Here is a 16221-nt window from a genome sequence, read left to right on the forward strand (position 1 = left end):
TCCGCGGCTAGCCTGTGCCGGGTGGGTGGAAGACAGGTGCCCGGAATCAGCGACACCTGGTAGATGAATAAGGGCGTGGCTTGGTCCCGGTTGCCAGGCGCGGGCAGGACCTTGGGTACAAACCTCTCTCAGCGCCTGGCGGCCGGGGCGGGGCGGGGAGCCGCCGCGCGTCCGTTGCTAAGGTCGCGACGCCCTGGCGACGGGGGCCCGGCGCCCCGCGCATGCGCCGCGGCCGACTCCGGTGCACTGTGGGATGCGAGCCCGAGCGGCGCGTCGAGGCCGGAGCGGGCGGCGGCGGCGGGGCCGGCGGGGCCGGCGGCGGCCGGGCAGTGCGGCTTAGGCTCGGCTGGCCGGCGGGGGCGCGGGCGCGGGTGGCGCCGCCATGAACGCCGCGGTGGTGAAGCGGACGCAGGAGGCCCTGGGGAAGGTGATCCGGAGGCCGCCGCTGACGGAGAAGCTGCTGATCAAGCCCCCGTTCCGCTACCTGCACGACATCATCACGGAGGTGGGTGCCGGGCCGGGACCGGGGGCCGGGTGCGGGCCGGGGGTCAGCGTCCCGGGTGGGGGTCGGGACCCAGGCGCGGGCCAGTGCAGGTGCAGGTCGGGACCCGGGTGGGGGTCGAGGCCCAGTTGCGGGCCGGGGGCCGGGGTGCGGGCTGAGGGTCGGGGCCCCGGGGTCGGGGTCAGGGCTGGAATTCAGGACCCAAGTGCGGGCCGGAGTGGGCCCCCAGGTGCGGGTCAGGGCCCAGGAGCGGGCGGGGCTGTCAAGGGTAGACGTCCTGGGGCAGGGCGAGCCCGGGTGCGGGGGTCAGGGCGGGGAGTCAGGGCCCAAGTGTGGGGTGCGGGCTGGGGTCCGAGCCGGGAGTGGAGGTCAGGGCCCAGTTGTGGGGTGCAGGCCGGGCCGGGGCCAGAATCAGGGCTGACGTCAAATACCGACCTCCTATAGCCTAGCGCAGGTCCTGCCAGAGGAGCATCCACTAGGCCCAGTTCTGTGGTGCCACTGTACTGAGTTCCTTGCCCTCATCTCTGCTCTCCCCTTCTCACCTCTTCTCCTGGGCGGGCTCTTCTGGCTCCTTGAGCATTCTTTCTTTCCAGACTACCCTTGTACCTGTTAGCACTCTTCTAACACGTGCCTGGCAGAGTCGTTTCTGGGATTCTTTTCCCCCCTTCAGTGCCTAGCTCATGAGAGGTGATCAAAAATCGTTGGGGAATTAAGTGATTTATTTTTTTATCCTCATATCCTCAGTTTTTCTACATACTTCTGTCCATGGTGATCACATTTAGGATGCTTAATAAATACCCGTGGAAAAACTTGCTGAACGTGGTTGTAGTGAGACCCACAGGGGAAAACTGTACGAGAGCAGGTTGATGTTGGCCGATGAAGGGCACAGCTTCACCTCCGTTGAGATTGGTCGTCTGTAACTTTTTCCCAGTGGAAGGTGAATTACTGGCTGATGGAGACTGTACTTGTTTGTTGCCATATCCTGGATTAGCTGAACTGGGTAAGGTACACAGAAGGTGCACAGCACACATTCTTTGTTGAAGGAGGCTGTCTAGGCTCCTGGTAACTCATCTCCATGGTGCACTTAAGAGCATTGAACTCAGGGACTTGGGTGTGGTCTCTGGTCTCTGGGAGTTAGGAGTCAGGCTGAAGTTGCAGATTTCCAAGGGTTCCACATATTGGTCCTCAAAATTCATTTCTTACTCCTGCTAACAGGTTGGGTGTATTATTCTCCACAAGCTTTGCTTTATCATTTGCTGCCTCTACTTAGTTTATAATGTGTGCCTCTGTGTTGAAAACCCTAACTGCTTAGAACTCTCTGGAATCCCACACACATCCCAGCGCTGTCTTGTCTAGCCTCCTGTAGCTGGGGCAATACTTCCACCTGTCACTAGACGGTGTTTGGGGAAGGGACACGGCTGTGTGCTGCATTACTTTCGAAGTAGGCAGGTAGTGCCCTTGAACCCGGAAGGGAAGAAGTGAGTTAGCAGTGACTGCAGCACTTACCATACCCTCACGCTTTTATCTTCTGTTAGTCCTGTCTCCCCACTGAAGTGGAGAGCTGGGGGGCAGGCGGCGGAGATAGGCCTCCTCCTGTGGGTCTTGGTGTGGCACTGGGCTCCTGGAACATCAGAGTGCCTCGAAATGGGGAAGGGGGAGGGACTTTCAGGCAGGAACTGACTTGGTGAACCAGCAGCCAGGTTGTGTGGAGGCAGTTAAGAACAAGTGGTCTGCTTTTCTTTCATGGTTTTTTCCTAATCTAATGCTGAAATGAATTTCTCTGCTTATGGAAAGGTAAATACATTAATTGTCACCTGCTTGTTAAGGATTTTAGAATGATCGACATATTGGAAAGCATTTTCATGTAAGAGGTAAAGAGCCTTCTGAAAATCTTAACTCTGACTGTTGTTTTCACAAGTCACCACATTAGTAATTTAGCCACAGCTAAACTGTTTCTTTCATAAATCAAAGCATTGATCTTGTAAGGTTAATGTTTCTGGTCCCTTTGCTTGCCAGCAGTGTAGGAAAACCTCAGAAGAGACAAAATGAAAAGGCTCTAGGAGTATTAAGTGTAGGATACTCTTAATATTCCATCTGTCTTCTCAGGAGAAATGATAGCACGGCTCTTAGGTAGTTGATGAGAGTGAGAGCCAGCTTACCAGTGAGGTGTGCTTGGTCTCAGAGAAATTGCCTCATGTTAGCATGGGACTGTCCATTTTCCAACGAACATGACTTGCATGAATACATGAGCTTTAATTCCACCCACAACACACACATGTAGGTATATTCATACTTCCTGCATACAGGGCAGCTGGCACTTTCCTTTCTGGTTTATTTTTTGAAAAAAGAAAAAAGAAAAGAAAAAAAAGCTTGTTGCTACTCATTTTGTTGACTTTACAGGGACTGCTTGCATTTTGAAAAGCCCTGGCCTGAGAGAACGAGGAGCCTGGCTATCTGTGGGCATGGGGAGGAACAGGGAAAATCACCACCCCTAAAGCTGGTTCAGGGTAATGGGGAGCTACAGGTTGACTGAGGGGAGGGACAGGAAGGGAGAAAACAAAAGTGACAATTGCACAGAGCATCCCCCTGTTGTAGTAAAGTGAGTGAGAAGAAAGACCTTTCCGTCCAGACTCAAAACCCACGCTGAGAGATTCCTGTTCTTTCCAAAGTCCATTCTTGCCCTTGGGCCTAAGTGACCCTCGTAAGATGCTATCCCCCTGCCTCTGAACCATTCAGGGCCTCCTCGGGGTCCTAGGTGAAAGTCCGTATTCTTGGTGGCTTTGACAGCCATCTGGATCAGGCCCTGCCTGACACTGGCCCTGCCAGACTCTGGCCTCAGACTCCTCCTGCGCTGAACTTGTTCTGCTCTCTTGAACAGGACCTTCTGGGCCCAGGACCTTTTGTAGGGATTGTTTAGCCTGGCATATGGGTCCTAAATACCCCCGCCTGCCACTCGGCCTGTGGGCTCAGTGTAGATCCAGCGTCTTCTGGGAAACTTCCCCTGACACCCTGGCCCCTCCTGTGTTCGGACCAGGGACTGATCCTGTGCTCCCTCAGCACTCTGCAGGTCTGTTGCAGTGTTTACCCGTCCACACTTCCAGGCTGGGTTCCGCCTGCGTAAGGTCTCCCAGACAGTAGACACTCAAAAGCTGGCTGAGTTACGTGGGAGGGAGTTAAATCCAGGATATGGACAGACTCCGGCAGCTCTGACAGTGTGTGGTTCCGGGGCTGAGGCTGACACAGAGGCTGCCGTGATAGGTGCTGACCACGGCCTTAATCTTTTGAAGGTGATTAGGATGACCGGTTTCATGAAGGGCCTCTACACAGACGCTGAGATGAAGTCCGATAATGTTAAGGTAGGCCGGGGGGTGGGGGGCACCCCTCATCCTAATAGTGGATGTGTATCGTTTATATGCTGATGGGTGTTGAAATATAAGGTTGATTAATTCGTGAATTGTGCTGTACTCTTTCTCATTTCATTTTCTTATTCTTGACAGCTGCATATCCTGCTAATTTTATCCACTGAGAAAGGGAACTAGTGTATTAAAGGTCCTTGCTAGCCTCCCACCTCAAACTAAATGCTTTATTTGTTTTTCTTTTGTTACAAAGAGTGAATATTTCCACATCTGACCTGCTTTAAATAGTAAGTGTGCCTGTTAAGCAAACTGAAGATGATGGAGACTTTCTTGGATGGGCTTTTCATTTGCATTTTAAATGGAAATCTTTCAGGATAAAGATGCAAAAATTAGCTTCCTTCAGAAGGCCATAGACGTGGTGGTGATGGTTTCGGGAGAGCCACTGTCAGCAAAGCCAGCGCGGATCGTGGCCGGGCACGAGCCTGAAAGAACAAATGAGCTGCTGCAGAGAATTGGCAGATGCTGTCTCAGCAAGGTAACGCGGAGGGGCCGGAGCGCAGATGCAGCAGTCCTGAGAGACAAGGCGGGGTGACAGGTGCCCGCAGGGTGGGGGGCAGGGTCTCAGGAGAGAGCCCTGGGTGGTGTCTGCCAAGCGCAGTGCTTTGGAGCCTCAGAGTTCTGGGAGGACTGAGTCAAAACTATACAGTTAAACAAAGGTCTGCCATACCAGGTTCTTCAGGTGCTAAGTATGAATGAGGGAACTTCAGGGACACTGGCTCTTGGGGTCGGGGTGGCATGCCCAGCGGCCAAGCCCTGCCGGCTTTCTCCTTTAGAGCCTCTTTCCAGGGCAGGGGCTGGGGGCTGGATGACTTGCTGGGCTGCTTCCTCGGGGCTTATGGCATGGCCCTGAACTCTGTCTGCCTTTGCGCCTCTGGTGTCTGCTTCTTTCCTTCCATTCCTTCCTTCCTCTCTTCTCTCTCCCCTCTGCTCTCTGTTTTTCCGATCCTCTCCCTTCTGGCTACTAACAGTGGAGCTGCGCTGCCTTCAGAGAAAGCTGGTGTCACTACATAGGGACTGATTTGCTATTTCCTGAGATCCTCATTTTGGTTTGGAGACTTGGCCTCTCTGCTTTGATCCAGCCCAGGCCATGCTTACTAGCGATGCCAGCTGGGCATCTCCAGGGCCTTTCTTCTTTGTGGGATCTAAGTCGGAGGACAGAGCTAGTCTGGCCCTTCATGTACCTGATGGGTTGTGGGCTGGGGCTAACCTTCCACGTTTCCAAAATAGGCAAGAGGGTGGGTTTCAGCCTGCATTGCAGGGGTGGGGGTGGGGCTGGGGATGGGAGCTGGTGGCATCAGGGAGGCCTCCAGTGCGTCTCACCCTGATCTGCATCCAGATCTCAGGTTCGGAGGCACACAGCTGATTTCGCCCGTGCCCTGACTTCGTCCCCAGTCCCTGCCCCTGCGTCCTTCCTGTTACTTCTTTTTCAAAACACTTTTGACTCCCATATTCCCTGCTTAATCCTTTGCCAGCTTCCTGTTGCCTGTGGGCACAGCCAGCTCTGTGACCTGGCTCACTAGGGTCCTCGAGCTGCTGCTGCCCCCTCCCCTCCTCTCTCAGCTCCCACACCCACGCCTGGACGCTGAGGTCCCTGGCCTTGGTCAGGCCCTTTGTTTCTTTGTCCGGCTGTGGTGGTGGATAGGTTGTTTCCTGCAGCCCTGGCCTTTCCTCTCTCCCAGGCTGGGTAGGCACACTGGTGCTTAGCTGCTGCCTCTGTCCTCTCCTCTGAAACCCAGTGTGTCCTCAGCATGACATCTGGTGCCTGGTGTGATGGTCGCTCCGTGTATCCTTGGGGAGCGAGTGAGAATGTCAGTGAGAAGGATGCCTGCCCGGAAGTGTTGGAAGCTTCTGCGTGGAGTCAGGGAGGCCGTGGGAGGGTTTTGGGGTTCAGTCGAGCTTGAGTCAGATCATTCCGGGAGACCCTTTCAGTGCTGGGCCTTTGCGATCCTGTGGGAACCATGTGGCATCTGTGGAGTCAACGCGCGGTAGCCGTGTTGTCCTCCAATGATGTGCATGTCTACACTTGAGCCAGTTGAAGGGGGGTTGAAGTGGGATTCGCTTAGTTTGGGTCAACTCTGCTGGTCATGTCCGGAGTGGTATACTTGGTGACTGATAACAGCATTTCCTTCTAGTAGCTTATCCTTTGACTTTCACGTCCACATGTTTAACGTGTTTAGTGAACTCTCCACGAATGTGGACACTTGCATTAGTCTCTTGTGCTGATCTCGTTTTCACCTTGTGTTCCATTTCCTCCCGTTTGGACCACAAGCTCTCCAGCGATGAGGCGGTGAAGAGAGTGTTAGCTGGAGAGAAGGGGGATCTGAAGGGAAGGTCCTCACTGATGTCAAAATCTCAGGAATTGGACAATAAGAATGCACAAGAAGAAGAGCCCAGAGTTCATAAAGATAAAGAGGTGAGATGCAGGTTGCACATATTTGAAAACAATGAGTCTTTCTAGAGTTCAGGTAAAGACGTTTATAAGTGATATTGTTGTTTGACCTTCTTTTCAGGATAAAAGGAACTCTGAAATAAATGAGAGGAGTACAAGCAGAGATCGGAAACAGAAAGAAGAAGTGAAGGAAGAAAGCAAAGCAAGAGAGAAGGACAAAGAGAAGGAGAAGACGAAGGAGAACGACCGGGAGAGACATAAAGATCCTGAACGAGACAAGCACCGAGATGGGGAGAGAGAACGAGCCCGAAACCGGGCCAAGCAGGACAGAGACCGAGGCAACAGAGACCGCGACAAAGATCTGGACCGTGAGAGAGAGAGAAGGAACGAGGGAGGAAAGGAGAAAGAGAGGTGGAAAGACCGGGAGAGAGAGCGTGAGCGAGACAAGGCCCGGGACAGGGACAGGGACAGGGACAGGCGGAAGCTGAAGGATGGGGAGCGCTCCAGGGACCCTGACAGGGAGAAGAGCCGAGAGCATGACAAACCCGAGAAAAAGGTAAAGTCCTGCTTGAAAACCTCTGTCTTTAAGACAGAGTTTGTGTTATTCTCAAAGGTGTTTCCTGTCTTTGTCGCAGTGCGATGGGGACTCTGCTTCTCCAGCGCTATGGTAAAATGATGCCACTCAGGCATTCCCAGTAGAAACCCAGACTGACACCGGTTTTTCAGGGGCTCTGAGCCTCTGGCTGCATGTGTGCATCTGGGTGCTTTTTGAAGATGGGGGGGCCCACCCTGTAGCTACAGGAGCAGTCCTTCCAAGCTGCCTCGGTTGTGTATGTGCTCCTGGGCGTGCCTCAATGTACAGAGCCTCAGGGCTCCTCTCTAGGTCTTGTGGGTGCCAGCAGATACATACAAGATCTCCGACTACTGTAATTTTTGCTTAATTAAATTTTCAGGTAAATTTGTGGTTGGCCAGAAATTTTGTTCGGTTGCCGTGTTTTCTAAATGTGCAAGTTACTTTTGGGTTCATTATAGGTGGCTCAGGTCTCTGTTAGGGGCTGGCCCTGCACATGGCTGTTTTCATGGGGACAGTATGTTACAGAGTGTCTCTGGAGGGTTGTGTGAAAGTCTCTTGGTCTCCAGCTGCCAGGAAGGAGGGAGTGGAGGTCTGGACAGATTCAAGGTCAGCAGCGTGGGGAGGGGCGGGGCCTGGGCATCCCTCGGGACTCCTGTGGTGAAGGACCAGGTGTCTGGCGGGTGGTGCCGTGCCCCTCCCCCTAAGGGGACAGCAGGCTGGACAAGAGATTTGGCCTGGCGTGGGCGTCCCACGGGTCCCGCTGTCCCAGAGTTTCCTAGGAGGTGCTGCCCCAACCCCCTTGACCCCAGCCTGCCCTCCTGGGAATGATCCGGACGGCCCTTGCAGAAGCAGGCCACGTACCAGCCGCGGACGCGCAGGCCTGGAGGGGGACGGATGCTCGTAGGGAAGGGTGCTCTTACTGCTGCTCAGCAAGAAACATCTTGCACCTCGATGTGGTTTTAGGTGTCACAGATTTGAGTAATTCTAAGAATATGATGAATTTTTTTCTTAACAGTCCTCGAGCTCAGGGGAGGTGTCCAAAAAGATGCCAGATGGATCTTTGAAAGACTCCAAAGCTGAGACAGAGGTAAACTTTGAAGAATAACTTCCAGAGACATGAACCATGGCTGTGTTGACGTGGTGACATCATGCTATGGTCTCCTCTAGTCTGTGGGGACCCTGGGGTGGAGGGGATGTGGTGCAGGCTCTTCTATGCTGGGCTCTGGGCTTCCCTTATATACTTATTTGACGGGTGTGATGTGGGGTACAGAGGGATGCGGGAGTCATTTGGGAGAGGGTCTGGGTGAGGATCCAGTCTCCAGGCAGGCTGGGACAGCTAGGCTGCCGGAGGGATCCCTCCGAGTTCTGTTTTGCCTGTGTGAGGTCTGGTGGCGCATGTCCTGTGGCCGGAGCAGATCGTCTCCCTGGAGGTTCTACTCAGGCCAACTTCCCTAAAGCACTTTGCACTTCTGGGGACGTGTCCAGGCAGCTGCAGGGAAGGTGGACCGGGTGTGGCACAGAGGCTGGGAGGCCAGTTAGGAGGGCGTTATGGCAGGCTGAGCAAAACCTTAGGGCTGCTGTGTGCTCGGTTTGAACACGTGTGTGTTTGCACCCAGAGCTGTCCCGATGCATGCGAATGATTAGCAGATAGCAAGGGAGATGGGGTCCTCATAAACATATCCGGTGAGACCATACTCAGTGTGGTTGGCGGGTTGCTGGGCTTTGGAGAGCTTTGCAGGAAGAAGGATTTCTGAACTTAGAATAAGGGAGGCCTGAGTGTCCTCTGTTCACCCTCAGGTCTGGGCTGCTGAGCTGTGCGGAGTTAGTGGTTGGTGTGTCCTGTTGCCTCTTTGTTCTTCCTCGAGCAGCGTCTACCTAGTAAATCTCGACGCACTGCTGTGTCGTGCCTCAACTAATTCTGTTTGTTCTCCTTTCTTTAAGACCGAGATTTCCACTAGAGCGTCCAGGTCAGTGGCAACGAAAGCACCAAAACGGAGATCCAAAGTGGAAGGTACTGAGGATTTATCATATAAGGAGCTGAAAATATGGGTATTAATCATAGTATCTGGTAGAAGAACCGCCCTGTGGTCCGAATGCAGATCTGCCATCGGGGGGAGCAAAGACTATGTGAAAAGGACGAAGATATGTCTCTCTTTCTCGCTCTCTCCCACATGCACACACACACACCCACGTGCGTGCATGTGTACGTGTGTGAGCGCATGACACCAGCGGCAGAGTACCCCCTCTTTGCTGGAGATCTGTCACGATCTAAAAGATGCGATCGAACCGTAACTTTCCAGAAATAGCCATCAGTCACCCTTGTTTTGTTGACTCGTGTCTTGGAAGTGGTGGCTCAGCGCAGTCCTGACTCAGTGGCCAGCAAGGACTTGGGGTGGGGGGATCACTTGTAGGTGATGTTCCTGCGTTTCAAAACAGCAGGCCCCATCTTCTGGGAGTTGTGCTCCTAAGAGCTGAGGTTGAAGTGAGCATGCCTGGCCAGGGGTTTGCCTGAGGGTCGCACCAGTTCAGCCCAGCCAGCACGCAGGACAGGAGGGTCCGTCCAGGGCAGGCAAGTGCTGCCCGGGGGCTAGTGCTGTTGCAGGTTTTCAGATGAAGCGTGAGGTTACTCTGAGCAGTGGTAATATCTGAAATGGGGCCCTTTTTCTAAACTGTTAGAGCAGCATGGCAGGAGAACCATGGTTGGAATTTCTCCTTCAGAATAGTACATGATGCTTTCATGAGCTTTTCCCTCGGCGGGCCATCTCCAGGGACAGGTTCCCCAGGGAGGCCTGGCACAGAGGGCAGGGACATTGGCCGTGTCGGCTGTGGGGTATGCTGACCGAGCCCTCTGCCCTACGCCTTTCCCACGGTTTCCAAGGCTTGCTGAGTCTGGGAGGTGAAAAATGAGTGGTGCTAGCTCTTTTGAATTGCTAGGGAGATTGTGCATTTTTATGTGTGTTCGTAATTTTTATTGACTCCTCGGGCTTGTCTGTCCTTTGCAGGGCTCCTCACTGCTGTGCTGGCCATTGCAGTGTTATTCTTAATTTGCATAAGCTCACTGTATGTTAAGAACATCTGCCAGTTTTTACATGAGTGTTCCCCCCACCCCCAAGTTCATTTCTACTCATTATGTTATTTCCTGACTTGCCTGAGTGTTTAATTTTTATGCACTGGAAGTGACCAGTCTTTTTTTTTTGGTGGTTTATCCAGAGATTTGAGAGATGAAGATTTGTGTTTTGTCATGCATTTTTGTATTTAGTCTTTTTAGTTATTTATTATTTTAATTCATGCTATAAGGTGACGTTTATTTTTTCAGAGTAACTCACCAGGTGTTCTAGAATCATTAATTTGAGGCCATTTTATGTGTTTATTCTTCTAGATTATTTTAAAACCATTGAGCCAAAGAATCTCCCCTCCCATAAACAGAACTAATAAACTGGTCAGGTTTGTGTCGGACCCATGTTAAACTTAGGCTTTCTGGATTTGGGGAAGATCGGATATTTCTGACCCCAAGTTAGTATGGGCGTCTCCCCGTGCACGTGTGGGGCTGTGTCTGTTCGTCATGGATCACGACAGTTTGGTTTTGGTTGGTTTCAAAGAGGCATCTCCTTCTCCTTGTCCATTTCTCTGGTGACTGCTGGAGTGTAGAAGCGTCGTGGACTGTGGTCCCTGCACTGCAGACCTCGCCTTGTGTTCAATCGTAGCCCGCAGCTCTTCTGTTGAATTGTGTTTTTTGGTAAGCGGACAGTTGCTATTGTCTGCTCTTCCAGTATCTTGGCATGTGCATCTGAGTTTGCTGGCGAGCGGGCTGCCCATGGGCTCCTTTTCTGTGGCCACTAAGAGAGATGATCACCGAGGTTTGCAGGCTTCCTGATACTAGCCTTCCTGAGCCAACAAGCTGATGGCTCCGCCCCGCTGGCGAGCTGGGCGCAGACCTCACCGTGCGGCCGCACCCAGCACAGCCCGTGCTCCACCCTGACCTTCTGCCTGACTTTAATGGGTCGCATTTGGGTGACTGTCCAGCATCTGGCAGGAGAGGGAGGCACCCCGCAGCCCGAGGGGATCAGCCTTGCATTTACTGGAGTGTGGGGTATCCTGTTTGTTAAACATATTTAGAATCTTAAAACTATTCTAGGATCTCTATAGAATCCAAAAAACATTCTTCTCAAAAGTACAATACTTTCGATTTGTTGTTAAGTGGCAATTATAGCAGAATAAGGTACTAAGACTGAGTATACTGTACAGCATTATGAATTAAGCTTAATACGTACTTTCATTATGCAATTTCGTATCAGGAAGAAGGGGCTCTAGAGCCAGTGAAAATAGTCTTTCCCCTGAAAAAGAACATAACTCTTCCTACAGCAAAGCTAAGAAGGAGCACACCGTGAAGCAGCTTGGTAAGACGATGCAGGCCCCAGTGGGGGCTGCGACTGTTGGGGAGTCGGCACCTTGCTTCCCTTTGACCACTGAGCAGGTGGAGCCCTGTGGGGGGTGCCCTGCTGGACGTGGGGCTTGGGCCCAGAGCGGAGCGGGGGAAGCAGAAGGGCCGTGAGCCTTGCCTGCTGAGGCGCGGGGCCACCCCAGCCACCAGCCTAGCACGTATCAGTCACGAGTGGGATTGTGTACTCAGGTCTGCCCTTCTTTGTTCCGCGGATATTGATGGAGGACCTGCCCTTTTGAGTGCACAGTGTGGAGGGACTGGACAGATAATCAGGAGACCACAGGGTGTGCCCTTCCACGTTAGCAACGAGTCTTCTGATGTCAAATGTAGGGGCGGGTGCACAGGCGGAGAGGCTCTGGGGAGGGGACGTCTGGACAGAGTTGACTGGGGGAAGGAGGACCTGTGAGTGTCCAGGCTGGGGCAGAGGCCCTGAGCTGGGGACACCCTTGCCTGTTGGAGGGCAGGAGGCCTGGCAGTGAGGCTGGGCGGGGAGGCAAAGCGATAGGGTCTGCAGGAATAGGCAGGCCCGAGGCGTTGGGCCACGCAGGCTGAGAGTTTTGTAGTGAGCGTGAGTAGACATCCTCGGAGGACAGTAAGCAGGACTGAGGCATGACTGGACAGGTGTTAGAAGCATCCCCTTTTCAGAGTGTGGAGGCATAGAGGCCGGACAGCAGTTCGTGTCCCAGTGAGACTGACGGCCGGGACCTGAGCGTCGCTGCTGAGGATGTGCTCAATGGAAGGGATATATGGAGTCGCTGTGACTAGGTGGCCCTTGTTAGAGGAGAGGGCATGGCGAGAAGACCCGTGGAGGGGTCTGGGCACCCAGGCGGTGCTGTTGCTGGAGTGCAAAGGCTTTGGGGGAAGCCTGTTGCTGGGCTGGGGGGCAGTGCCAGGAATTCTTACACGTGGAATATGAGGCACCCACCACCGCATGGCCCAGCAGTGTGTCCAGACAAGAGTGGAGCTGGAGGCCTGCTCTTCAGGGAGGGAGTTGGGGCGACTAAAGGTAAAATCAAAGAAGTTGGGGGGTTTTTCCATGATGGTGTTTCCTGCTGTCACATGAAGATCCATGTGAAGTTAGTGTAGGGGATCGTCAAGACAGTGAGCCCCAGAGCCAGCCAGGACCCATGGTGAGGGGTGGTCCAGCACGTGGTCCTGGTCAGAGAGCCCTGGAAGGGAGGAGCGGTGGTCAGGTGCGTGTCCTGGGACCCTGGAGGGGACCAGCTAGTGTAAGCCTGGTGTAAACCCATTTATCCTGACCAGAGCCTCCCATAGGCAAAAACCTCTGCAGTGTTTTAATCTGTCACCATTTTACATCAGGAAGAAAGGAAGATAATATTTCAGCTAAAATGTTAGATTCTGTAGTATCTGGATTAAATCATGAAGCAGATCAGGAAACTACGACTTCAGAAATTGGTAAGAAAAAGATACTCTTTCGTTTATATTTCTCAGCACCTTGATATGAAATATTTACCTCTCAATGTAATTGTATATATATTTTAAAATTTTATTTATTTGAGAGAGAGAGAGAGAGAGAGAGAGAGAGTGTGAGAGAGAATATGAGAGGGGAGAAGGTCAGAGGGAGAAGCAGACTCCCCATGAAGCTGGGAGCCCGATGCAGGACCTGATCTCCAGATTCTGGGATCATGACCTGAGCCGAAAGCAGTGGTGTAACCAACTGAGCCACCCAGGCGCCCCAATAAAAAAAAGGATATTTTTTTATTCTTCTAACCACAGGATAGTGAAGATCAGAAATGACTTGATACACCACTTGCTTTAATTTCCTAAATTATATGAGAAAGATTAACTCAGTTTTAGTTAACTCTTACGTGCCTTTCTAGGTGTGACTTACTTTCGCATCTAGATAAAGATGCTTGCTTTATCTTGCTGCTGGGATTCCGCACGGTGATGTAGATGGTCAGAGAGAGAAATGGTCGTTCAGCTTTCCCATTCTGCTCTGCTGTGTTGTATTAAGAAAATGCCCATAATAAAGATTTTAAGGTGGTTGCCAGGGCACGCTGGGGAGGTTGTTCCCCGTGGCAGGCGGTGCAAGGGGTATGCGTGCATCCCCACCCTGGAACAGTGAGACGTGTGGACTGGGGATTTCAGATGAGCTGATCCTTGATGAAGAGCAGAATTTGCCGTGATGTCAAACTAAATTCTTAAGAAATACTAAAAATCTTGAGTGACATATAGGGGAAAATAGAGTGTAAATCTTGACTCCAGGAAAAGATAAGAATTTGTCTAGGCTGAACTCGTATCTTTTTGACTTTCAAAAATTCTGTGCCTGTAGCTAGAATCATGGGAAGCACATCTTCTGGGCACACGCTTTCCCTTCAAGAGGTTGGGCCCTGGAGAGCAGCTGTGTTTTTGGGCAGACAGCTGCTCTGTCCTGTGTTCCCTGGGCTCAGCAGGGCCGCCGGGAAAGGTGGGCCTCTTGAGAGGTGGTCCCCACTGATCTTATTCTGAGCAGGTCAGCCTTTCATGGTTTATGTAGGTCCTCAGTGGTGTGTGGTGACCAGTGTGGGGTGACTGGGACTGGGGGTGCCGAATGGGAGCAGAGGATGAGTTCTCACTTGACCTCGGGCTTGCACTGTGCAGCGCTGTGCAGTCCTCCTCGGGGGGCCTTGTCTGGGCCGCAGGCTGGTCCAGCCCGGTCTGAGCAGGGGAAGTACCAGGTAGTCCTTGTGCAGCAGGAGGGGGCTTGGGTAGTGCTGCCCATGTGGGCAGATGTGCCCACATCCCAGACCAGTGGGAAGATCCTGTGCCTCCCGTTTGCCCACCTCTTGGCCTCGAGCTAGCTTCATGGCACGTCCTCTGAGCCCCAGTGACCTCGTGGTAAGTGGCTATTTAAACGTCTGCCATGAGACTCAGTGAGGTCTGTCCACAAAGTGGCTGGCATGTTGCATGTGTGCCTGGCAGATCTGCTTCGTGGATCCCAGTTTAGTGACTGCAAGCCCCACGTCAGGGTGAGGCATCGCATCCTGGGATGGTAACGTGGATCCAGAATAAAGTGCAGAGGCCACTCAGACTACAGTAGTACTAACTACTACTGTAGTACCCAGGACTACCAAAGTACCCTCGCTTTGTAGACACTACTGACCACTCAGTGTTCAGGGAGCGTGGTTCTGGGTGGAGAGTCGGATGGAGCCTGGTGCCATCTGGTGGTCAGAGTGGAGTCCTGCACCCTGTCCTGGTGGTCCTGTGACCCGCTGGTGCTTCCTCCCCTCTCCCTGCCACTGCCTGGGCCCTGGGTCCCTGTTGTCACTGTCAGTCACTGTCATGCCAGTGACAGAGGTCACCTGTGCTGCCAGTCATTTGACTTTGGGATTCGGGGTTTGTCGGCAATTGTCACAGCTGCGGAGTTTCTCACTGAGTGATTTCCAGGTGCAGTGCTGCTGGGCCTGGTCTGGGAGCCTTTCCCCCTGCTTGCCCTTCACCTTGAGCTGGTGCGTACCAGTCTCACCATGCCCCTGTTGTCCCTGGGCCTGACGGTGGCTGCAGGGCCATCACAGGAGCACTTGTGCGCTTCCTTTTTCAGGAACACTGAAGAGCTCAATAAGGAAATTACCCATTTCTTTCTCAAACATGAGCCACTTCTTCCCTGCTCCATCTTGGAATGCTTGTGGCGTGATGAGCCTCATTCTGTTTACAGTCGTTCGACGGTCCAGGTTCTCCTGGAGCGCTGTGCCGTCCGCGTGTCTTCACCTTGCTTGGTTTCTGTCACTTACGTCATTTTGTCCAGTTGTGTAAAGGTTTTTACTATGAAAATGCAGAGGAGTAGGAAGAACTTTGAACCCCCTCCGACCCCTCATACAGATTTAGCGGTTCTCATGTCTCATCATATGTGCGTTGTCTAGAGCCATTTTTATGAATGATTTCAAAGTCTATTAAACATCCCGACACTTTAAATACTTCAGCATCAGCTCGGAAAACAAGAGCGATGTGCTGGGACACGCCCCCACGTGGTTCTCTGTAGCAGGGTTACTGTTACTCCGGTAGTGTCAAAATCTTCATGTTTCCAAAGTGTTATTTAAAAAAAACCCAAAAAACAAAAAACAGGATTCCATTAAGATGAGCACACTGTATGTTTTTTATTCTTTTACTTTTTAAATGAGTCGAATCTCCACAGTCCCCTGACCCTGTACGCTCCCGCCTTACTTTTTTAGTCTAGTGCGCTGGCTGTGAAAGAGATGAGGTGGCCAACCTTGTAGAATGCTCCGCCCTCTGGACACTTGTCCATTTCCTTGTGATGTCACTTCATTTATGACATTCCTTTCCCCCTGCTTCTCCCCGTGTTTCTGTTTGATCTAAAGGCCTCATCTGGCTTCGCTCTGACCCTACGTAGGCTAGCTGTGCCTTTATCATGTGTTCTGTCTGGTTACACTAGTACTTCCGTGTCCCGTAACAGGATGCTCACACTGGTTGCTGGGCCAGGCGGAGCCCCTTGTTGTAGGGCCTGGGTATCTGTTCGCGTTTACACTTGGATGTCACCAGCAGCCCTGTGCTGTGAGCATTTGCACAGCATGCAGGCAGAGTGGGAAGTGGATTGCGGCGGTGTGGGGGGCTCTGCCTGGTGAGTTTCAGGGATGATGACTGACAGGCAGGCGCTTGGCCAGGCACAGTGCTCCCTGCTTTATAAAGCACATGGTCCCATTACCAGAGCGCCATAAACTGGGGGAAACCGAGGCTCTGAAGAGGGGAGGAGCCTGCTCAAACTAGGAAATTAGGACGCTGGGACCACACCCTTCCCGGATGGGTTCATTCATTCCTGGTGATTCAGACAACAGATTTTTTTGCCAGTTCATAATAATTTTTATTTTTTAAGGGTGTGTTATTTCTTTTCTTTAAAGCTGTTATTTTGCAGACTGGTTAATCTGTCCTCTGATTAGGAATTGA

General features: G+C 52.4%; 1 protein-coding gene across 2 annotated transcripts in view; it reads left to right on the forward strand.

Moving 5' to 3' along the window:
- The first annotated feature begins 313 nt into the window (after window positions 1-313).
- TRAF3IP1 (TRAF3 interacting protein 1) overlaps window positions 314-16221 on the forward strand; it is a 58272-nt gene continuing 42364 nt past the window's right edge. The window contains exons 1-9 of one of the 2 annotated variants that reach the window (XM_032857628.1): window positions 314-505; window positions 3790-3858; window positions 4232-4393; window positions 6188-6331; window positions 6429-6863; window positions 7897-7968; window positions 8823-8892; window positions 11177-11278; window positions 12643-12738. In XM_032857628.1, coding sequence (XP_032713519.1) covers window positions 383-505; window positions 3790-3858; window positions 4232-4393; window positions 6188-6331; window positions 6429-6863; window positions 7897-7968; window positions 8823-8892; window positions 11177-11278; window positions 12643-12738 — 1273 coding nt within the window. In that variant the 5' untranslated portion in view covers window positions 314-382. The remainder of the gene's footprint in view (window positions 506-3789; window positions 3859-4231; window positions 4394-6187; window positions 6332-6428; window positions 6864-7896; window positions 7969-8822; window positions 8893-11176; window positions 11279-12642; window positions 12739-16221) is intronic. The other variant, XM_032857627.1, reaches the window with a different exon arrangement.

The sequence above is a fragment of the Lontra canadensis genome, unplaced genomic scaffold, assembly GCF_010015895.1.
Source record: "Lontra canadensis isolate GAN:19392208 unplaced genomic scaffold, GSC_riverotter_1.0 scaffold13, whole genome shotgun sequence".
Taxonomy (NCBI): Eukaryota; Metazoa; Chordata; class Mammalia; order Carnivora; family Mustelidae; genus Lontra; species Lontra canadensis.